The sequence below is a fragment of the Coturnix japonica genome, chromosome 13 (genome assembly GCF_054131305.1).
Source record: "Coturnix japonica strain WE chromosome 13, WE-NBRP24, whole genome shotgun sequence".
Taxonomy (NCBI): domain Eukaryota; kingdom Metazoa; phylum Chordata; class Aves; order Galliformes; family Phasianidae; genus Coturnix; species Coturnix japonica.
This window is the reverse complement of record NC_140675.1, coordinates 20,652,915-20,676,074: the sequence shown is the minus strand read 5'-3', so window position 1 is coordinate 20,676,074 and position 23,160 is coordinate 20,652,915. Positions and strand designations below refer to the sequence as shown.

Here is a 23,160-nt window from a genome sequence, read left to right as displayed (position 1 = left end):
TAGTTGTTCACATATTTGTACTTCCAGGAGAAATTCCTGCCGTTTCTGGATATGTTCCAGAAGGAGAGTGTGAGAGTGGAGGTTTGCAAGTGCATTATGGAATCTTTTATTAAGTAAGTGGAGAATATACAGATCAAATGCACTCTGGAGAATGTGGGCAGTGTTCGGTAGGATTGTTGGGGAAGATGGACTGAGCCACTGTTTAGTCCATTTATCTTGTGAAGATAAATCCAGGCTGCTTGCAGGGTGGAGGGGAGGGGAGAGAATGTGTGGGTTTTGTTAATCTGTTGATTGACTGCTTAACTGTTCACAATGAAAGCTGAAATTGAAGTAATCACATTGATGCTACTTACTATCGATCAGCAGATGATTTGTTCCACCAGCATTCTTTCAACTGATGTTGCTTTAATTAGTGTATGAAGGGATTTTTTGCTTTAGATTACAAAATTGCAGGCAGATGCTAAATGAAGATAATCCACCAAGAGAAAATGAAGCAAGATCCTCTTTTTTCATAAAACGGTTTCTTAGCATGTTACAAATACCTTTTTTTAATTATTATTCTTTCGTAACTCTTATACATTCTTATTGTCTTACAGCCCCAGTGGTAGGAATTACTCATTAAATGTATGTTGTTCTATTTTGCATCTTGACAGTGCAGGACTTTATATTGCTTTTTCTAAAACATTCTATAGGCATCAGCAGGAACCTACGAAGGATCCTGTTATACTCAATGCTCTTCTGCACATCTGCAAGACTATGCATGACTCTGTGAAGTAAGATTAACTTTACTCATACTAATAACTACGTACAGAAATTTGGTCTGCTTGGTGTACAATCTCACACGTTTCATTTATTTTCTCATTTTTCACTTGACATTTGTTTTCACATCCTGGTTCAGGAAACTTGTAGGGCTCACTGACACAGTATCAGTTGCTGGAGGATAACAGCCTTCAGACTGGTAGCAGTTTGATTTGGTATTGAACTGGAAACCTATAATTGACCTGGTGATCCCATTACAACTCATGTGATCCTCTCAGAGTTGACTCTTTTGATTGGCAGAGCCCTAATAAGATAGTCATGCTGAGATTTTCTTTCTACTTTTACAGAATTTGTATAATAAAACTACTGTCCTCTTCCCATCTGGTGTCTGAGCTATTGGTAAAGGGTAATTGATAATTAAAGGTCAGAGCTGGGGCTAAGTACATAAGAATAGGGGGATTAAATTGTATTAGTTAATTGTTGTTTAACTGTTAGTTTATCTATTTTCAGTGAAACAGATTTGACTTGATGGATTTTCACAATGAGGATTTATTATTGATATCAATGACAAACTTTAAAAGAGAGCTTTTACACATCAGTCTATTTCTTACAGTGCTGCCTTTCTGATATTTTAGTGACCCAAAGATGTTAATGGCATTTTTAATTAATGTAGAAGGATTATTCGTAAAAAGACAAGAAGTTAGTGTTGTCTCTTAAATAAATACATTATTTTATACTATTCAATGTGTATTTAAAAGCTTTCCCCCATAAATAGGATGATTTTTCTTCTAAAAGACAGGTTTACTTTTTTCTGTAATGAATTCCAAGTTCTCAGGTTGTAACACAAGACTGAAGCCACTTTCTGCCTTGCTCCAGTTAAGAACGTTGAGCTTTCTTCTCTTCATACCAAATACAGTTTGGAATTTAGTGCATGGTTGGCTTCATGACATTCACATTAAGATTATTTCCTTTGTTTTATAACTGAAGGTTATAACAGGTTAGTGGTCTTAGCATGCAGTAAATATTTTATGTAGACAAAAAGTTAGTATGTATCATTTGAACTTCTACAGGTAAATAAGTCGTTAGGCAGTACTGAAGAACTGACCATATAAATGTTCTGTTATAGTGCTCTGACGCTTGAGGATGAGAAAAGGTTGTTAGCAACTCTGATAAACGGATTCATAAAAATGGTGAGTGGCAACTGTGTGCAGCTGTTGGGCTGTGCCTGACAGCTCATGGTCATGAGAAGCAGGGGCCTGTGGAGCAGAATTAGAGACGGTGTGTATCACTTGCTAATGCTGCTGAATACTTCAACCAGATTGTTTTGAGTATGCAAGTGTTGAAAGAAATATCGTGCGGTGTTGAAGTTGGCAGGGTGTTATTGCGTTCTTTGTACCTGCTGTTGTTTGCATGGGAATAAATAGGAAGCAATATTTTTGGAGCAACCAATGTATAATTTTCTTTAGGAAATTTTCACACCTTGAAGAATACTTGATGTGTCTGTATAGATCTAGTTGGGAGGGGTAAGAAAATCCCATTAGTTCCATATTTTAAACTGAACATTAAGATGTTCAGTTTTCTTAAGGGTAGGACAGAGTGAGCAGTTGCATAAACACAATAACATAAGAAGCAATCTTTTGTTTTCCGGCATGGTTCCCTTGATCTCTCATTGTATGAATTAAATGTAATTTCCCTTCAATTCTCTAAAACCTTCTTGAATGTGTGACTTGAGAAATAAGATATAATGCAGCTGTGACTCTTAGGAGAAAAAAAAAAGAATAGTTGTATCCATAAATATAGACTGCCTGGAGACTATTTCTCTCGCTGTGCTTTTGATTGACAGCTCAGACACTGCAGCTGACAATGCTTGGTTTTAAAATCCGGAGGGTTAGAAGCAGAGCGCTCTCAAAGAGGATTTGCTTTTGACATTCTATGATTCTATGACTTCTTTCCTGCCAGTGTGCAGGTTTACATGGTAATTTTTCTGGAAGGCCCACTGTGTAAATGGGCATTAGAAACCTGAGTACAGATTCACTGATGTATTTGTGGATTTATTTGTTTTTTAACCAAGCCTGTGTCTCCCGGTTCTGTAGTATCGTATGTTCTGCTGGTTTTGAAAGTACTTCTCACAAATCTAGGAAATTTTGTTTTCTTGAGTAAATATTAGATTTGCAAAATAGTGGAATGTGTACAAACAACAAGTGGGCAGAACATTAAGATTTTTCTGAAGTTTAATTATTGGAAAGCAGTTAAATGTTTGTGCAACAGTAAAATGGTTATTTCTCTGTGTGTCCTTTATAGGTTTCATTTGGTCGTGACTTCGAACAACAACTGAGTTTCTATGTTGAAGCTAGGTCTATGTTTTGCAATCTGGAGCCTGTTTTAGTCCAACTGATTCATGTAAGCTATAGTTTATCTATGTTATCTTAATAGATGGGGGTATACTTGCAGTTCTCCCATTCCCTACCCAGATTATTGGTCAGTATCAAAATGATTAAAGACTTTGCATCATGTGTTTGAAAAGTAGTCTTTGATCTTGTCTTTCATTTTTATTGCCCCAAACCCTCTGAAGTTCTTTCTTGACTCTGAAGTCCTGATGCGTGATAGATATAGCAACAAGGAAAACTTGTTACGCTGGGAGAGATTTCAAGGCCAATAAAAGAAGTGGTACTTTTATGTATGGAATTTGGGTTCTCTTTTCTATAATCTTCTATGTAGAAGTAGTTAGACTGTGTCTGGTCTGCAGACATTTCTTATTTGCAAACAATCTAACAAAGCTGCACATTTCTTAACGTTTTGCTTTCTTGTGTGTGTGTAGTCTGTGAACCAACTAGCAATGGAGACAAGAAAGGTGATGAGAGGAAATCATTCTAGAAAGACTGCTGCGTTTGTCAGGGTAGGTAAGAGTCTGATATTTTTTGAGCCTGCTTTCTAAGCAGGTCGTATTATCTGCTACCACCAAAGTTTACAGTTCTTGCAAAAGCAGTGTGTTATCTTTTTATTCTGTTTGTAATCTCATTATCTCTTGGTGCACAGTCTCTATCCCCAGAAGTGTTCATGTTTGTTCTAGAAAGCTCAGTTTTCCATGTTGTATTTGAAATAAAGCTTTTTTTTTTTCTCTCCACTTTGCTTTAGGCTTGTGTTGCCTTCTGCTTCATCACAATTCCTTCCCTGAGCAGTATCTTCACACGTCTTAATTTGTATCTGCACTCTGGGCAGGTTGCTCTGGCAAATCAGTGCCTTTCACAAGGTAAGGGAGGAGATTGTTTATTTGAAGGTTCTCCTATTTCGGAAATATTTACTAGCTTTGAATAATAACTTCACTGAGATTATAAGTCATACAAGTATATAACAGATGCAATTAAGTCTGTTTTACTCACTGTTACAATGGAAACGTGTCATATTAGACCAACTTTTTAGTTCTGTCACTAATCCTGTAGGGTAAATAACGAAGACAACTGATTCTGTTTAAATACTTGTGGATATGAGGTGGGTTGGTCCTAAATGAAATGACTTTGAGCTGGTATTCCCCCTGCCTTACTGCACTACGGTGAGCCAGATGCTGGTCAGACTCTTGGGAATATTTATGGCTATTGAAGCAAGGGTCGGTCACGCATTCTTTTGAAGAAAAGCAGCATAGACCAACTGGGTGACTGAGCTGTGGTTGCTTTGGGTTACAAAAGGTTCTTGTTTGCCACTGGAATGTGTCAACACTGTAAAATTGAAATTGTAGCTAGATTTTTTTTGTGTGCACTCTGCCACAGAAGTAATCAGTTAGACCCTTGGAAAGGCTTTATCTACCGGAAGAAAGGGGAGCACAGTTCCAAGTAAGTTTCACTTGCCAGCAGTCAGATGCTTGCAGAATATTGAAAAGGATAGATTTTCAAGTAAGGAGATGCATCAGAATTGGATATAGGTTTTGCAGAGGAAACCTCTGTGATAGCCTTTAATACTGCTGTAGAGAATAAATTCTTGTTTACAGGGAGACAGAGCTGGGATTCATTACCCAGCCTGACTTCTGCCATGTTGGAGGAATGAAGGGAAAGTCTATCTTTTCACTTACTTACTTGGGTTTCCTTTTCAGTTTGATGTTTTCCAAGCTCTGCATTTACCAGTAAATTCCAGCTGCACAAAAAAGCTGACTTAGGATGCTGATTAGGAGTTTTCAGTACAGGATGACAGTTGCATTTCTTTGTTTTGAATGTGATGCTGCCGGTGGAGCAAAGGGCAGGGATTTAGGGCAAAGCTTCCTGTTGTGTCCAAGAATGTTGTGTGAATAAAAGATCTGCAAAGTCGGTTGTTGTAAAAATACTATTTTTGCAGTTTCTTTGTGCAAAACTGAGTTAAGCAAAAATAGACTTTTTCTTCTTCCTGTAGAGCTTAGTTTAATGGAGCAGCTTACCCTATCATTTCTACCAATTTTTGTTGTCATTGCTGTGTTGCAGTGCATTTCTTGTTGGAAAGAAACCCAAAGCAGTTTTTCTATCATATAAAGTCCTTGAGGACTCTGCTGTGCTACTGCTGGGACCAACTCTGTGATTTAATAATTCTTCAATTTCTAAACTGCTTTTCCACTATTTTGGGATCCAAGTCTTGTGGCTCGTGGCCACCAGCAGCTGTCCTTTATTTCAGTGTGAAGAGGTGATAAATGTGCAAAGCTGTGAGAGTGGGAACACAGTGCTCTCACTAAACAATGAACAAGCATCTCTGCTCTGAAATCTTTTAAGGCAGCATGAAGTCAGTCTCTAAAGTTTGTACGTTATTCACTATTCTCCTGGATTTTGGACCCACCAGCAGAACTGATGGTGGTGGTTCAGTAACTTGGTTCCTTTAGCAAGGTTTTACTGTTAAGCGCTTGTTTGCTTCCTCAGAAGTTCTTTTGAGCATAATTTTTATTCAGAGGCATCTTGTTTGCATGGGTAATTCCGTATTTGTTTAATAGGTAACAGCAGCACCAGTCTGCAGACATTTCTGTGATCGGTCTTTGCATTTTCTGCTGTACTGTAGTCAGATAAAGCATTCTTGAAAGTTACTTTTAATGCAGTTTAGTCTGTCTCAACTGAATGTGTTTCACGTGTATAAGGAGTAATGATTAATTCATTAACAACCAGTTCAAATCCAGTCAGTTAACTGATTCCAAATGTGCGCCTATCTATTAAAATCAACACAGCGTGAAGATTTAAGAGTATGCAGCTAATTACAGTATTAGACTAGGATGTGAGATCACGAGGCTCATCAGATTCCACCCCTGAGCTGCAGGCAGGGCTGCCAGCCAGTAGGTCAGGACTAGATCAGGTCACACAGGATCCATCCAGCCTGGCCATCTAAGATGGGAAACGTCATTGCACGATTTGGTGAGAGCCAAAAAGTACATAGAGATTGGTTTTTAAACTTAATGTGTTCTGTGGAACTATTGTGGGGAAAGGATTGAAATTCAAACCTCATCTATCGGAGCAAAGAGCCTTTTGGATCAGTTCTCCTGTTCTGTAATAGCACAACCAAAGGGAGGAAGGCACAGTCTGAGGTTAACATCACTGCTGGAAAGAGTAAAAAAAAAATTATCAGCTGCTCAAATGCAAGGAATTTTTCATAACACAGACCCAGTATGTAATATTGCTGTGCATTAAATGTGTATGAAAATGCTGCATAATCTGCAGACAATGTGGGCTTCAGTTACTTTCATATAGACCATAGGTAGAAATATTGTTGTGGAAGACACAGATCCTGTGGCAGCTTCTTAAGCCAATACTGGCAAAATGTTGTTTGTTGTTTTTTGGTGGTTATTTTGGTTTTTTTTTTTTTGGTTTTTTTTTCCCCCCCGGAATTTCTGATAATTCTTCGCTTTCAAAGAGGAAAAAAGTAATGTTCACGTCTTCACTGAGCCTTCCAATTGGCTCTGCCTCTCGTATGCCTGCTTTCCTGCAGTGATAACCTGGAATAAATGTGTGAAAGATCTGTACAGTGGGAGCAGGGAAACAGAATTAGATTTCTGATGTGTTCTTACATTGTGCTGAACTTGGTTTTGAGTCCTGCCTAGTACAGTGCGCCTTCAGCCAAGTGGATGTCTGTCCAGGTGTGCTGTTCAAAGTGTATCAAATGTGAATACTGTCTCCTTTGTCTTCAGCTCCCAGAGGGAGTTTTAAATGAAATTAATAGATCATTTTTGGTGATTTTTGTCCTAGATTTGTTGCTTGTATCTCTGGAGGACCTATTAAGGACCCCCTGTGCTTTTTTCCTTTAACTGAATCGCACACCAGTGCTTTGGAGGGGCATTCTGCCAACCTGGCATTTTAAATTCTCATCAGTCATGCTTTCTGCCATAGGGAGTGCTTGACTAAATTGAGATTAAATGCATGCTTCATTGTGTCGCTCTTCTGGATTTTGAGACGTAGGTATTATTTTAATTGCACATATTTCCTCCCTGTGGAATTGCTGCTTCTGCCTGAGAAAGCAGCAGGATTTCGTCTGTTGGTCACAGCATTCGGCAGGTGGATGTGGATGGCACAGCTTGCTGGTAATGTTTGTTGAACAGTGCTTTCATCTCAAAGGCTGTGAAACCCTTCCCACACTTCAGAAGTAATATGCTGAGTGAATAGTATAATTAAATTGATTCTTCATGGCTTATTTCAAACTTAATGTTGCCAAACAAAAATGTATCGAATATGGACAGTCTGCTCTGGCAACCAACTGCTGCCAGTATTTGCTTAGCAAAAACAGGTTTTAATTCCGAAGCATACCCAGTGCTTAACATACCCTAAATATCCATTGCTCTGATTTCTAAACATAGCAGGTAGATTGCAAAATGAATTCTTGTTCTACTTCAGAGAACATTCTCTAAGCATGTTAGACTTCAGCCGTGCTTTGGAAAAGCGTAGCATGGAATATTTAGTAAGAAATTTTTAATCATATTCTAGTTATGCTTCGTTCTCCTTCCTCAGTAGTATTATAGAACTATTTATTAACAAGAACTCCTACATTTTGTATTGCCTTGAAACGTGTGTGCAGCTGATCTGCTGTGTGAAAGTTTCATAGGAAAAGCAACTCCTTCTTTGTTCTGCAGCTTTCTTTGCTTTACCATGAAACCAAACATGCATTACATTGTGTCCTCTTACAGAATAACTTCAGAAGGCAGGAGTGCACTCTGTACAGACATGTATGCTTTGGTTTGCTGTTTTCTGACGTGGCTTTTCATTTGTCTGTTCACTTGTTTTGATTATATGGTGATGTGGGGCATGACATTTTTTCCTCCTATACAGGGAACTGTGAAAGTGATACCAATTCATTTACGTGCACTAGAATGAACATCTGCTCTTACTTTCCTTTCTCTGGTGAAGCTCAGAGGAAGATCGATTACCTTCCTTTGGGTTGGCTATGTAAAATAATATATTGTTTGAAATAAGTATAAAACATTCCTTCACTTCAAATTAAATGTGCAAGATAAAAGGAAACATGAGGCCTGACTGAGTGAGTCTGTTCCAAGCACTGAAGAGTTCAGAGGGACTCAAGTACTCATATGCTGAAAAGAAATAAGAGTCAAAAGAATTACAGTTTTTCCAAAGCAAATGTTTCTCTGTGATCCTCATGAGCTTAAATTAGATATCGGATAGCGCTATATTTAGCAAATTTGCTTGGAGTCTCGTGCTCAAATGAATTTTCCAGTGTGAGCTGCGCTCCTGGAAATGGCTGCGCATGTTTGTCAGTAGTTTCCTCTGTTCCCACCTAACACCCCTTTTGCCAGGAACCCTCTTTGCTGTAATTTGATTTCACGGCCTCAGTCTTATTCTTGTAAAATAAAAGATGAATGTAGTATTAACTTTGAAGCATTCTTTAAATTATATGTCTGAACAACATGAGTGGAACTTGGATGCTTTTGGATCTTTTGAAATGTAGCCAAGAAAGTGTGAAAGAACATTGCTGTCAGAATTCTTTTTGAACGAACTCATAGCCCAGAAGAGCACCTATGTGTGCTAAGAGGAACGGTGCTGCTTTTAGTTTGTGAATATTAACTTAATTGTGAGCTGAGCTGACATCCCAGTGTTTGTTTTATGTAGGGTTAGAACACAGCCAAGAACTATGAAAAACCTCTTAATAGCTGCATGTAAATAGCAATAATTCAAATAAGTAAATAATTAAATGAAGTTGGCTGTATTTCCTTAGAAATTTAACAGCCTTTTGTGAATGGATTAGTGTGCGTTAGTGTGATCTAATATGTACCATCCCCCTACCCTTCTGATTCCCTATGCTTCTGACAGAAGCCTTTAACTTTATTTTGAATTGTGTAAGGTTTTGTTTACATTATTTGTATTTTTTACTGTGCTTGCATTATGTGACATCCTAGTGCTAAGTAAAGTAGAAGAGTGATAATTTCTGATGTCTCCAGCAGTGTAGGAATGTCTGTTGGAAGAACAGCATCGTCAGAATTAACACAGATTTTGCCTTTTCAGTCTTGAGTTTCTTGACAGATAAGCACAATCACAGTTTGTAGCGTGTTTGAAAAGCACCCCAAGCAACCATCAGATCACAGACTTGGCTGCCTTATCAGCTGGACTGATAACACGGCGCCTCTATTTTTGTTTTGTAGCTGATGCTTTTTTCAAAGCTGCAGTGAGCCTTGTTCCTGAAGTGCCAAAAATGATCAGTGTGGACGGAAAGATGCGACCTTCCGATGCCTTCCTCTTGGAATTCCTCTGTAACTTATTTTCCACTTTATTGGTTGTTCCAGTAAGTTGCTTTTTGGTTGTGTTTTAGAGTATGTTCGGTTTAATGTAAACTTCCATTTTGTTCTTATATGGAAAAATAAGTTTATCTGCTGATTGTATTCTTCCTCTTTTATTCTCCTTCTTCCATGACCAAATGCATGGTGAATCAGCATAGCGATACTGTTTCAATCCTCATAATTAGAATAGTCTATACTCCCAGTGGCAAGGGCCATGCATTTCATGGAGGTGCTCACTTGTTAGAGGGGGAAGGCTCGTTGCCACTGTGGTTGCAGTCCACTGACTATAGAAGATGCTGAGGAAAGCTATGTCAGCATTGGATGCTCCTCAGAGAAATGATTCGGGTGATTAGAGTTGCCAGTTTTGTGTTTTGGATTTTGTTCATGTGGAGTTAACACTGTGACTTTAAACCACCAAATGACTCATGATAATTCATTTAGTTTTGGATTTGGTTTGGGTGCTTGTTTTTTTGTGTTTGGTGGGGTTTGTTTGTTTTTTTGGCTGCTTATTTTCTTTTCTGTAGGACCATCCAGAACAAGGAGTGTTGTTTCTTGTGCGAGGATTATTGAATGTGATCCAGGATTATACATGGGAGGATAACAGCGATGACAAAGTCAGGATTTACACTAATGTTTTGCATCTGCTGTCTGCCATGACTCAAGAAACATACATCTACCATGTAGATAAAGGTAGTATGTTACATATTTGTCTGTTCCATCATGTGATTTGCAGTACTGTTATACCTAGTTAATGAAGATCAGTGTTACCCAGTTTTCCTATCCAGGTCCACATATTGTGGATTACAGTGACCACAGGAGGTGACTGCCAAGCAGGTATCTAGTCAATAGACCTGTATCTGATATTAGAATTCTATAATTATGATTTCCTTTGTGACTGCAGTATCAGCCTGATTCATACTCATCACTGGTGTTTCATTCACACTCATTAACACCAATTCTAAGAATATAATGGTTGGTTTTTGTTATTTAAATAATGCATTTCCTTACAACCTTTGTCTTAGAGCAGCATAAATAAATGAGGCCAGAACACATTAAAAATATTGGTTATGTAAGCTCTAGAAAAGTCAAAAAGAAACACCTTTTAAGGTCTCTGAAATGAAAAATGTGCTTTCTGCATTTCTTTCCAGCAAATAAGGTTTTTCTTTAGGAAAGAATGTAATTTATTTTTAAAATGCATTTTCCACTGAAAATCTTGTTGTTTGCACCAAGCAAAATACAGCCTTTGGCCAAGTCCTGCTGCCATTGAAGATGATGGCCAAGCTCTTCTACAAAGGAAAATGTGAACACTGGCACTATTTTGTTTCCTTTGTGTTTGGCTCCAGCAGGTATTCTTGGACCTGGCTGCATCCAGGAATGTAGGAGTGGTTTTAATCTAGGAGATTCTTTTCAGGGGTTACATTTTTAGAATCAGGAGGATGTAGTGGGCAGTCAATTTAAACAAGGTTATTTCATTTGTTTAATGAAGGGGAGTGATTTTATAACTTTGAAATCTGGTCTTCTATGAATTTCTGGTGTTTTCAGTAGCAAACAAACTCATAACTCTTGAGCTAGGTCTAATCTTCACTTCATCTCTGCAGTTGATTCCAATGATACCCTGTATGGTGGAGACTCCAAGTTTCTGGCTGAAATCAGTAAACTGTGTGAAACAGTGATAGCACAGATTCTGGATCATCTGAGAACCCTTGGAAAAGAAGAGGTATGTCCATACTTTAACTGGATTTAATGCAAAACCAGAATTACTTTGGAATTGAGTAAATGGACTGGCTTTTTGTTTGTACAGATCTATCTGGGGGACTGATGGTGGTGTGTGTTGTTTCTTTTATTAATAGCATCTTCTGCTGGCAGTGAGAAGTCAAATTAATTGACTTTTGGTCCCTTAGGGAAAGGGCAGAGGCTGCGTGGCTGCACTGGTGGTGTCAGGAGAGCCCAACATACACTGATCACTCCAATTATCCCAATCTTTGCCTCATTCCCTCTGTAGTTTTGTATCTTGAGTGCAGTTGCCTTGCTCAGTTGCCTCCCACACTTTAGATATTTCTGAACATTGATCAGATTTTCTCTCTAGGCTAAACAGGCCCAGGTCTCTCAGCCTTTCACTGTGCAGGAGATGCTCCAGGCCCGTTATCATCTTTGTTGCCTTCCTCCGGACTCTTTCTAGGAGATCTTTGTCTTGTTTGAACTGGGGAGCTCAGAACTGGACGAAGCGCTCCATATGTGGGTTGGATCATAATGATCATTTCTTATCTTATTTTGAATCAAACTGTGCCCATGTTCTTGCATCTGTAATCATTGCTGTGTATTTCAGAACACTTACCTGGCCCTTGCACTTGCAAGCAAACTTGGAGAGGTTATGCTGGAATGACTGTATGATAACACAGGAATTCTCTTCTTGTTGTAGACTCTGAAGCGACAAAGCCAGTTGGCACTCTATTTCTTTAACACTATTTTAGCTCATGGGGACCTACGAAACAACAAACTAAACCAGCTTTCAGTAAATCTCTGGAATCTTGCTCAGAAACATGGATTTGCTGACACCAAGACTATGGTAAGGAGTACATACTGCAGAGGAGAAATCTGTTACGATATATTTTTAGCTCCTTTCTTGGGTAAAGGTGATACTATGCAGCTTGATCTGGAAGTAACGCTTCCCATTTATTTCCATGGAAACAACAACAGATACAAAAAGCACAATAGCACTGTTCGATAGAGCAAATTCCCAGCTACAAAACACTGTTTTTTAACAGTCACCACCATTAATGCTATGTTTTTGTCAGTGATAAAAATCTGCACCAACAGAGGTGACCCAGTGTTTCTTCACTGCTGCTTTGGCGGTGTCATTGCTAGGAAAATATTGCCCACACAGTCGACCTTTCGGCAGCCTGAACAGATGGAAGCCAGAAGGTCCTGATGAGCATTCAGCTCAGTCAGCATCACAATGCAGTGGTCAGAGCTGAGTGTTTGCCCAGGTTCCAGGAAATCCAGAAAGATCCACCCCAGAATGGATGGAGTGCACTGCACATCACTCATCTTGCTGAGAAACAAGTGGTTGTGTACCTAGTAGAATTTAGGGAAAATCAGAGATACATCTGCTAAAATGCCTCCCCTTAGCAAAACTATGGCCTCTGAAATGAGAGAAAACAAAGACTGAACGTCACAAAATGCCTTTATTTTATACCCAGGTAAAAACTCTAGAATACATCAAGAGGCGAAGCAAACAACCTGACATGAGTCACTTCACAGACTTGGCCCTTCGCCTTCCTCTGCAGTCCAGAACCTGATGGATGCCTCTTCCAAGGAGTCTTATATAAAAGTGAGCATGTAGCCAAGGCCACAAACTGCTGATTCTTTTGGGCACAGGTAAAACTGTTCTGAGTGCAATAATTTAATCTGAATTTTTTGTTTCCAGTTCTACCGCTGTATTTAAAATCCAGTTTAGATTCAGTTAAAGATATTTGAGCCTTTCCAAATTGATTCTGTTGTGATTTTAGTGAGAAAGGAATAAAATCTGATAATCTGCACGGATCAATTCACAGCCCCCAGACTCCGTCCTGCCTGTAGAGCAGCGTTTCTCCTGTGTAGGATGCAGAATCTGAGCATAGTAACCCCACTAAGTTGTTCTTCTGCTTTGGAATACTGCCAGCATCTGGTCAGTTTCAGTAAAAGTGAAAAATGGACCAAGTGTTACTGTGCTGATTTCTAATATACATTTTCTCAGATGTGTTTATAGTTATCACTGTAGTTCAGTAGTGTTTTGTATCTTTAAATGCTGTCTGCAAAGGAAAATGGAGATGTGTGCAGAGTATTCCATATTCTCTGGTATGCTGTTTCACTGAATAAAGCAGTTTGCAGCTCACATGTTTGTTCTGGAGGAGTTTCTTGATGTATATAAGTGTATTACTGAGCCGTGCTGTAATTTAGCTGTGTGCACTGTTTTTATACCTAATAAATTTCATTCTGACCATTTCTGTCCTGTGGTAAGAACCATGGTGTGACCATGCATCTATTGGTACTTCTTTGTAGAGGTATTTTAATGCCTGAAGTCACACATTCAGATGTATTTGCAGAGAAATGGTCTCCTTGTTCAGGTGGATGTCCTAGTTTCAGCAGGGATTGAGCTGATTTTTCCCTCTTGGTGTCTGCTTTGAGTCTGTGTTTTGGCTTTAGGTGAAATACAGTGTTGATAACACATGGATGGTTTGGTTGTTGCTGAGCAGTGCTGCACAGAGTCAAGGACGTCTCAGTTTCTTGGCTTCTCCTGCTACTGAGGAGCTGGGAGGGCACAGAACCAGAACAGCTGCCCTCAACTGGCCAAAGGGATGTTCTGTACCATATGGCATCGTGCAGAAGCAGATTGGAAACAGGGAGTTGGTCAGGGTGGGCAGCTGCTGCCTGAGGACTGGCTGGGCATCGGTCAGCGGGTGGTGAGCTACTGCTTTGTGCATTGCTTCGTTTGTCTGTGTGTATTTATCATGTATATACATATCAAACTGTTCTTTTTTTCCTCCTTCTTTTTTAGAAAATATTTTTATTTCAACCCTCAAATTCTACTTTGCAGGTTGATTTTTTTATTGTGATTCTCTCCCCCATCCCACTGGGAGTTGGGGAAATTGACTGAATGACTGTCGAGTGTTTAACAGCAGCTAAACATACCATTGGTTTTGGTAGAACCATATATTCAGATTTAGCAGGCTGGTAAGTACCACCCAAATTACTAAACCATTCTTGCTGTATGTTTTTCATCTCTGTAGCAATTTCTGGAGTACATTTGTAAAATACTTATTTTGTATTGTGGATAGAAGGAACTGAACAAGGACCTTTTGGCAACAGCCTTATACAGACTATATATATACATATACGTAGAGTAAAACTGAAGGAATACAAGAGAATTATTAAGTAGCATCAACTTGACACAGAACCTTTCCAACCTTCAGTACCCGGTTTAATTATACTTCCTTTAGACAATTCTGTATAGCCTACACATACAGTGGGATAGCTGTACTTGCGTGAATGTTATGTCACACTATGATTTAGCTTCCCTTTTTGATGCAGCTGCACAAAACAACTCTTAGCAGCACGTGGGCAATTCTTTCTGTTAGACTTGGAAACTGGGTAAGTGGGATTGAACTGAGCTTCCTAACCAGCCAAGTAGGTCACAGAGCGCAGCTGCAGAATGGCAGAAATTGTCCTGTGGGGGTAAATGTGCTGCTACAAACTCAGCGTGGAGCTGGTCCAGGTTTTGTAAAATGGAAACTTACAGCATGCTGAAAACAGCCCATTAATGCCTGAAGTCACACATTCCTTTTCCCCATACAGACACCCATTTTTGCCTGTCATCTTTTGTGCACAGTATAACTTTGTTTTATTCATTGATGCAAGGCTGCCATGAGAAAGGTTTTCAACTGTTCTATTGATACTTTTATTAGCAAGTATAGCTCAGTGATATCCAGAAAGCTCTGATTAGTTACCAGGAGCAAACTTTAAACATCCTTCATTTACAGTTAACAGCTGCTTCTTGAAAATCAAACTGCTGGAGCATATTGAAACAGGAGGTTTGAGAGTATTTATTATAATGAAGATGCTGATATTCAAAAAACCGCTTTCATGGTTAAGTCTCCCCTCATCAAATTTGTAGGCAACCCAGTAATATTTCTTCCAAGTAAAACACCATCAGTTTGCATTGCTCACTGAGTGTAAAAACATGAAGATTTTACAGAGTAGCAAAATCCTTTTGAATCACAAAGATGTGGCTAAAAACAAGCTCATGAAATCTGTTTTTAAAAAAATTAGCAATTTTTACCTTTTTGCAGCCACTGTCCCACATATCTTCAGTCTCTAAGGGAAACTTTCTCTTGACTGTGAATTATGCTGGAAAGGTTTGCAAACTTACTGTTCTCAGCTCCATTTGTGTCCAAGTAAAGACACAGCTCCATGTAAGCTAGAATATTCAGCTGAAAATTTGTACTAAAAATGCCTGACAAGTACAATTTGTCAAACACTTCGTATTTTATTTCAAGTAAAAGCAAGTGGAAAGCAAAAGTAAATTTCCCCATTTTCGTTCCTTCTATTACTTCAGTTTTAATCTTCAAATTTTATAGATCTAGATGCATATTTGTCTATGTACACTTTCTTGTTGGCAGCAGGATGAAATCCAAGACCAATTCTTTTGTGTTGCTTCAAGTCCATTGCTTTATCAAATTCCATCTTCAGAGACTGCTGTAACTTCTCCTCCCCTTCCCTGTTCAGAGCCATGTTTGGTTTGTTTGTAGTCACAGAGAGACCTTCCATGGGTGCAGAGCCCTTTTTGAAACCACCCATCAGTCGAAGAAATTTCATTCCTTGCTCAGAAGTTTGAAAAGCAGCTGTACTCCACTGGCCGATCTTTGTATCCTGTGAAACATAAGAACAAGATGAACACCTGCAGACAGCATTTAATGCACTTTCAGAATCTTCATCAGTCTTTACAAATCTTGACTTTCCTGCTCTCTGCTCAGAGCGCCAGACCCTGTGCAGGTATTTCTCTTATTCTGAGCCAGTTCTAAGATTCAACCTTCCCCTCACCCTGTTGCCTCTTACAGCTTATTTTATTTTATTTTATTTTTATTTTCCTTGTTTAGGCAGCTTTTGTCTCCCCACTATTTTGTTCTATTAGTTTTAGAGCCAGTATTCCATCAAGTTCAATGTGAATTTAGTAGAATGTTTACGTGAGCCTGAAATCCTTCCAACTAAACAGTCGTAGCTTACATGAAACAGTCGTTCTTCACCACACAGCCAACATGACACACAGCATGCTATGCCATATGGAAGACAAGCTGTGGTTTAGGTCATAAAAATGCAGAGCTGGAGTATCCTCTGATAGCACAGGCCAGAATACTGATACTAGAAGAAACTTATCCATAATACTTTTAAAAAAGGACAGTCTGCCATATGAGCTCTGCTCTGTGACACACATGTGATGAGTAAGTTTTCCTTTCAGAACAGGAGACAAATATCTGCACAGATGTAGAAATAATTCTGGCTTGTCAAACCCAGTTTTTAAGTGAACTGCTGGCAAGCACTGGACATAGATTTTGCTGCAGTATTGCTGGCTCTCCCCTTTTGAAGCCCACCAATTAGTTTTTGTAGCTTTTATTCTTCTGTGTGTTAATAAACGATGACAGACCAACACCAAAGAACTGGGATCCCCTGCCAAAGAAGTAATTTTCCCTTCAGAGACTATTTGATAGCTGCAGTTCAGGACACACTGCAGTCTGCCTCCCGCTCCATAAAACTTACATGACTTGTTTCTGGGATTTGTTGAGGTCCTAGAAAGGTGTTAATGGCCTTTGTAATCCTGAACAACACTTCTGCAAACAACTAAAGAATCCCACATTTTTAGCAAAGCTTTCTCTCCTCCCAAATCTTATTATCCCTTCTGAACATTGCTGCAAGAGTTACTTTACTGAGAGGTAAACCTGCCAGAAGGCAGGCTGAGCAGGATGCAAAAGATAAGAATAAAGAATAGTCTTTCAAAGACATGGAAAAATGATGTAGAAATTAAGTTAGGAGGATACTGCCTGTAGATACCGCAGACCTGTACTGTCAGTTACCATCCCTCTCACCTTTTCACGTGCATCGCCATTTCTGAATGTCTGCAAATTCAGACATTCAGACAGCAATTCAGATACAATTCAGTGACAGCTATGACTGTGGCCTAGAATCATTCAAGTATATTTCACAATAAGCAGAAAATGGCTCTGTAGCAATTCTTCGTAACCAATTCTCTGGAGGAACAAGAGAAAACACTGCTCTTTAGTACTTGTGATGAGCATCAGACCTCTAAATGATTCCAACTGATGTTAAGAATTCACTGGTTGGCCCCAGATTCTCTTGGTATTGTTGCAATTCATTCAATAGCATGACTTTACATTTACAATCAGAAGGAGAACGGTTGTGCCAAATCACTTACATCAACAACAAACAGAAAAAAAAAAGCTGTTTTCAGTGCTTTGTTTTTTTTTCCCCCCAGGAAGTGGCTCTGGGTCATAGTATTTCCAGCAGATCAAAGTCTGAATTCATACATACCGTGTTCTCTTTGGGACTCAAAATGTTCATTTTTCCAGATTCTCTATCAGTCTCTTCTTGCAGAGCCTGCCGCCTTACCTAGCACACAGAGAAAAGCAACACAGCCAGTCCTCTGTGTTAAACAACAGTTCATTTAATTCACAGTAAGGAGATGAGAGAAGATTAAGACGATTATTTGTCTTCAGTATTTTACCAGGATAATTAAGGAAGTTGCATGTGGTCTTCTCACACGCTCCCCTTAAGAGGTCTGCATTTTCTAGTGCTATTTTCAGTGAACATTCTGTAGTATCAGATATGTTTAACCTTCTAATTGCAGGTAACTGCTATGCTGAAGCTGCCAGCAATGATGAGAAGCAAAGGAACCTTTATTTATCTGAATAAGCTACTTAGAAGAATCTGACATTGAGTGGAGCTGTACGTTTTTCACTTAACCCATGAGAGCCAAAGCAAATCTTCAGCAGAGGTCTGCTTAAGGGAATACTGGCATAGACCAGCAGAAGACATTCTTTTTGTTACAGAGTCTGTGTACACCCTAAAAGCTCACTTGCTTTAAATCGTGCTTATCTGAGGTAAAGCATACCTTGTCTATATTCATTTCATCACAGTTTCCTTTTTTTCCCTGAATAATTACATCATCCACATCTTCCTGTAAAACAGGGAAAAACTCGCATGATTATTATTATTCATTTTTCTTAATTAATTTACACAAGAGTAAGCAGTGAAATCACGAAGCAATGAACAGTATTATTCAATACTATTGGGGGTCAGAAGAAATAGTCAGATCAAAGCTGGAAATTCCAGCTAAAACTGTACCTTTCTTTGGAGGGATTTTCTCCCTCTCCTCCTGTGTCTGTTTCTTAAAACCCAGAGAAGTCCCTTTACTGACTTAAGCAAGTGTAACCTAAGGGTCTGAATGGGCAGAAGAGTCTACAGAACAGGGTATGGATGGCCTAAGAGGCCTTCAGCTCTGAGGATGGAGGGCACCTTCTTAACAACTTACCAACATTTTATCTCCCCTGTCTTCTATTTTGATCCTTTTCTTTTTGACGCTTGTGTTTGATCTTGACTCTTCAGCAGAGTCCTCTGGAACTTTCTTCCTTTTTTTGTCAGAGAGCATATGATTGGAATTGCATAACACCCCGTCACCTGCAGTGTCCCCTGTGACACATTCAGCTGGCTTCATTTTCCTCTCTTTGTTCTTTTTGTTGATTTCTAGGGGTGTTATTTTTTGGCTTTGCTTCCCGAGTTTTCTCCCAGGATCTTCTTCCTCAGATTCAACTTCTTGTGATGTAGGGAGATGCTCATCAAGATCTCTCTGACTGTAGCAATGACCATCTTTACACTTTAAGGAAGAAACATCTTTGCTTTTCTTCTTCTTCTTCTTTTTCTTCTTTGTCTCTCTAACACTTTCTGGGTTCTCAGTAGTGTCTCTTTCCTCTTTATCTGTCAATCTCATTTCCTTTCTGTGCCTTTCTCCAAAGTCGTTTATTGCAGTAGGACTATAATGATCTGCAGAGATGCTGTTCTGATTATCTGCAAGTGGCAAAAAGGAGTCAGACTTCTTTTTCTTCCTCTTCTTTCTTTTCTTATAACTCTTCTCATCGTTATGGATAGTATCTGTTCCATGACTTTCACCAGCAATGGATCTTCCTTCTGAAATGTGCACATTTGTTTCTTTGCAACCTTTTTGAGACTGTTTATATTCACTGTTCAGGATGTCTGTAAACTCTAAAGAAAAGGTGTCCTTCTTTTTTTTCTTAGTTACTTCACCATCCAGTTTCAAATTCAAAGTGTTATTTCTCCCACTTTTTGTAAAAGCACATTTATTTACCTGAATATCATCTAAATAACGATTTGAAAGCCCCACATCACTATTTTGTTTACTCTCCAGAGATAAGGAGGCATCGCATTGGTCTTTTTTTCTCTTCTTTTTGTCCCCTTTACCTTTTGAACATTCTATGTCTGATTCTTCTTGTTCTAAATCCCGATGGCCTTCGACACACACAAAGTCAGAACGTGCTTCCTCTGGGAATTCAAAGCTAACCTTCCTCTTTTTGTTCTTCTTCTTCTTCAGATTTAATTGGTCTGAATATTCATCTTCCGTCACACTTTCCTTCTTCCTTCCCTTTGTCTTTGTTTCAGAGCAGTCCTCATCCTCTGCTTCAGTGACTTTTTTCTTTTTCTCTGCAGGTTTCTCATGAGCTTGTTTTCTCTTTTTATTGACTGTCATTCTAAAGAGAAAGAAAGAAAAGCAGCTGTTATTGTGCAGCCTCAACAAGATATTTCAATTCTGGCCTATCTGGTGCTCTCTTGCTCTGACACCCATCCACGTCCCCACGGCTCTGACTGCAGAACTGGGGAGAACAGCATCAGAGACCTTGGATTTTCAGAGATGGGGAACCAGCAGCAGACACTGCTCTGAGCGACAGTGACTGACCTGGTGAAGGAATGGCCTTATTCTTTCTATCTGCGAGCTTCGGAGCACGACGCTGTCACTAAAACATTTGTCGTCCCCAAGTCCTTCCTAGCAAGACACGTCGTGTATATACAGCGCAGTTTGTGTGGATTCCCAAGCAAGTCACGGGTGGTGCTCGGGCCGCTGCCTTTGTGTCCCCTCATGTTCCCTGTAACACCACGGACCCTCCCAAGGTCCGTCAGTCCCGGTTCGCCCCGCCGCCCCCCGGGGATGCTGCCCGTGACCGGGTGACAACAGCGGCCCGGGGGCACCGAACGGCTCCGGTTCTGCTGAGGAACCGCCCCGTGCTGCAGCTCCCATCTCATCTCATCATCTCATCCCATCCCATCTCACCTGGTCTGGGATCCAGCCCAAGGTGCCCGTTTCCCTCCCGGACACACACGGTTCCATCCCTCACCTGCCGCAGCCACGTGCAGCGCCACACCCGGAAGTAGAACGGCCCCACTTCCGCCGTCCCGCCCCTTGGGGTGGCGTTGCCGTTGCCGTGGCGACGCGGTGCGACATGGCGGCGGACGGGCCGGGCACGTGGCAGCGGCTGTGCGCAGGTGGGGCCGCCCGGGGCGACGGGACGAACGTCCGTGACGGCACCGCGGGAATCAGCATCGCAGCCGGGGGGAATCGCGGGGCGGGGCCGCGGGGAGCAGCGCGATGCGTCCGACACGGGAACGGGCGGGGCCTCGGAGCGCGGGGCGGGGTCGGCGCTCGGCCATGGGCGGCGTTGGGCTCCGAGTGATGCCCGTTAGTCCATTGCTAATGTGGGAGCGAAGGTTGTTGCAGTCTGAGGCATCTGCCCTGCACACACGGGGTGATGCGGCACGTCCCGTAACAGGTCACAGTGTGGGACAGCACAAAGCAGGGGAGCTTTTCAAATCATCGTTTGAAACTGAGATGGGAGGTTGTGTTGGATCTTAGGAGGAAGCTTTTCCCCCAGAGGGTGGTGACGCACTGTTCACAGGTTGCCCAAGGAGGCTGTGGATGCCCCATCCCTGCAGGCATCCAAGGCCAGGCTGGATGTGGCTCTGGGCAGCCTGGGCTGCTGGTTGCTGGCCCTGCACACAGCAGGGGGTTGGAGCTGGATGAGCATCGTGGTCCTTCTCAGCCCAGGCCATTCTGTGATTCTAGATCTGATAACGGAGGAGCTCTGACTCTGAGTCTCTCAGAGCCCTTTGTGCTCTGTGACACAGGAGGGTTTGGCCTCGCTATGAGATTCACTGTCATTCTTGGTTATTTTTCTTACCTTGATTTGCTCTGGTTTCAGTGGCTCATGTGCTACTCCTGCACTGATGTTCTTGGAAGCAGAGAAGACAGTTCTGAGCGATGTCCTGGGGACTTGATTGCTCTTAGGGGAACACAGGGGAATTTGAAAAGTGGTGCTTTATACCAGTGAAACCAATGGTTGATAACGTGTGAGCATCTGCATTAAGATATTTTAGATGATTATTATTTTTTGGTCAAAAATCTTTTTCCCAATAAGGGGTTGTATCTTATGGCTGAAAACCTTGAACTTGGCAGGACAAGAGGCTTCAAATTGTTGCCTTTTCTTAGCACAGCAGGTCCTGTATTAAACTAACACTTGTCATCTGCTGACTTTGCTGTTTCAAACCAGAGTACAGACTTTCAGAAAGTAATGTCTGCTCAGAATTAAAATGGTTTTAAAATCTTTCATGTAATCGTTGTATTTCTTTTTACTTTTAGAGTGTGAAGCAGAACAGCGTCTGTTTCCAGACATCCCTGAATCGATGTGGGAATCTGTGAGCATAGTTCAAAATCTTCATAAGGTGTCATGTTGTAAATAACAGAATAGGAAAATGAGGTACCCACAGAGTGGACTCATTCATAAAATGAAAACAGAGCTACTTTTTGTAGATGATTTTTGTGAGTCAGTGAATGCAATATTCCAGATCATGGCTTTTGTCTAAAGCAACTTGGGGAGTGCTGTCCTAAAATTAGATGGCAGCTGTGTTTGGAGTGCACGGCTGCTGCCTTGTGTCTTCAGCTGTCGGCTTTGCAGGCGGGAGGCGGAAGTGTGCAGGGATCTCCTGCTGCTGCTGTTTTCATTCAGTGGAAACTGCAAAAAATTCAAAATGAAATTGTTTGGGCTTTTTTAAGTGAGCAGAAAATACGGAAATAATTGAATATTTATTTTAGAAAATTGGAATTTCTTTTTTTCTTTCCTTTTTTTTTAAGTGACTGACTTTTTTTAAGTGTTTTCTGCTGAATTGGTTCCTACATTTCTTTCAGTTTGGTTGGGATGTTTATGTAGGTTACGCTTGTCTTAAACAGGTGAGTTTGGACACAGGAATGTTGCATCCATTGTATACAGAACAATTTTACCCATCCCCTGCAGCTGATGCAGTTGTCCAACAGTTGCTTCCCATACCCAACGCAGACCCCCTTCCACAAGCGCCTGATCCAAAAACATGTAAGTAGGGGTATATTAACTTGAACCCTGCTGTGAACATTTCTCTTGAGTTTGGCAGGGGTTTGTCATTGGCTGTTCATCACAGAATCACAGAATAGAATTCAGTGTGGAATTCAGAGCATGAGCACACAGGAAATAGGGTAAGTAGAGCTCAATGTACTGTCAGTGGAAACATAAACAAGAGAGATGCCAATCCAGACAGCCCTTTCAAGGTGTGTGGATTAATGTTCAGATTCAGAAGGACCTGGTGAGTAGGAAGTAGATGGGAGAGAAATCACAGCACCACTAAAATACAACTTTTTTCCCCCCATTTGCCTAGAAAGTCAGTTTTATCTATTAAAGAAGATTGTTAAGAGCACAAGTGCAGATACCAAAAGAGGTCTGGCTTTAAGAGCCCTGAGTGCAATGCAGGCACATTCGCTGTTCTTCCTGTCAGGGTAAATCAGTCCACATTGCTCCTCATTTCCTCATGCTAAACTGCTTCTGGTGTCTGAGTTTTACTCTAGTCTGACTGCAGTGTGCAGCACTGATGCACCTTCGGTTTGAAATTTACTCAGGTTTATATAATCTTGTCTGAAGAAATGGAAAACAGACCTATGGCTGTACAAATGTTTAGAGAATCTGTACGTGGTTCAAGCTGCAGTGATACTGATAAAATGACTTATACTTCATTTGTTATCTACCACTTGAGAAATTCAAGTGCTT

The 23,160-nt window shown here is 40.5% G+C and overlaps 3 protein-coding genes across 47 annotated transcripts in view; 2 read left to right on the top strand and 1 right to left on the bottom strand.

Moving 5' to 3' along the window:
- VPS35L (VPS35 endosomal protein sorting factor like) overlaps positions 1-15,537 on the top strand; it is a 30,313-nt gene extending 14,776 nt beyond the window's left edge. For 4 of the 9 annotated variants that reach the window (XM_015877484.2, XM_015877487.3, XM_015877485.3 and 1 more), the window contains exons 21-31: positions 28-113; positions 693-773; positions 1,886-1,949; positions 3,061-3,159; positions 3,578-3,655; positions 3,895-4,009; positions 9,341-9,480; positions 10,000-10,165; positions 11,074-11,192; positions 11,895-12,041; positions 12,676-13,457. In XM_015877484.2, coding sequence (XP_015732970.2) covers positions 28-113; positions 693-773; positions 1,886-1,949; positions 3,061-3,159; positions 3,578-3,655; positions 3,895-4,009; positions 9,341-9,480; positions 10,000-10,165; positions 11,074-11,192; positions 11,895-12,041; positions 12,676-12,774 — 1,194 coding nt within the window. In that variant the 3' untranslated portion in view covers positions 12,775-13,457. Of the gene's footprint in view, positions 1-27; positions 114-692; positions 774-1,885; positions 1,950-3,060; positions 3,160-3,577; positions 3,656-3,894; positions 4,010-9,340; positions 9,481-9,999; positions 10,166-11,073; positions 11,193-11,894; positions 12,042-12,675; positions 13,458-14,051; positions 14,225-14,994 lie in introns of those variants that run through there. The other 5 variants (XM_015877486.3, XM_085514453.1, XM_085514451.1 and 2 more) reach the window with 3 other exon arrangements.
- Positions 14,889-20,537, bottom strand: KNOP1 (lysine rich nucleolar protein 1). Of its 2 annotated transcripts, none has more exons than XM_085514460.1 (5): positions 20,431-20,537; positions 18,558-19,788; positions 18,138-18,203; positions 17,558-17,635; positions 14,889-15,883 (listed from the first exon to the last, which is right to left on the bottom strand). In XM_085514460.1, exons 1-5 carry the CDS (start codon positions 20,535-20,537, stop codon positions 15,572-15,574), a joined length of 1,794 nt encoding a protein of 597 aa, XP_085370586.1. In that variant the 3' UTR covers positions 14,889-15,571. The 2 variants fall into 2 exon arrangements, with proteins under 2 accessions (XP_085370586.1, XP_015732974.2); XM_015877488.3 differs by having other exon boundaries at positions 20,367-20,465.
- Positions 15,878-23,160, top strand: part of IQCK (IQ motif containing K) — a 99,884-nt gene continuing 92,601 nt past the window's right edge. For 7 of the 36 annotated variants that reach the window (XR_014933971.1, XM_085514484.1, XM_032447683.2 and 4 more), the window contains exons 1-3: positions 20,523-20,578; positions 21,729-21,784; positions 22,317-22,455. Coding sequence is in view for 33 of the 36 variants with exons in the window: in XM_032447683.2 (XP_032303574.2) it covers positions 20,536-20,578; positions 21,729-21,784; positions 22,317-22,455 (238 nt within the window). In the remaining 3 variants the exon portion in view is untranslated. Of the gene's footprint in view, positions 16,007-20,522; positions 20,863-21,728; positions 21,847-22,316; positions 22,456-23,160 lie in introns of those variants that run through there. The other 29 variants (XR_014933969.1, XM_085514475.1, XM_085514466.1 and 26 more) reach the window with 11 other exon arrangements.

Bases quoted from the DNA above. Each gene is read 5' to 3' on its own strand.
- KNOP1 (XM_085514460.1), bottom strand. From the start codon at position 20,537: ATGTCGCACCGCGTCGCCACGGCAACGGCAACGCCACCCCAAGGGGCG. The intron at 18,204-18,557 runs GTAAGTTGTTAA...CCTGTTTTACAG, and splicing joins ACAGGGGAGATAAAATGTTG to GAAGATGTGGATGATGTAAT. The intron at 17,636-18,137 runs GTATGCTTTACC...TCTGTGTGCTAG, and splicing joins ATGAAATGAATATAGACAAG to GTAAGGCGGCAGGCTCTGCA.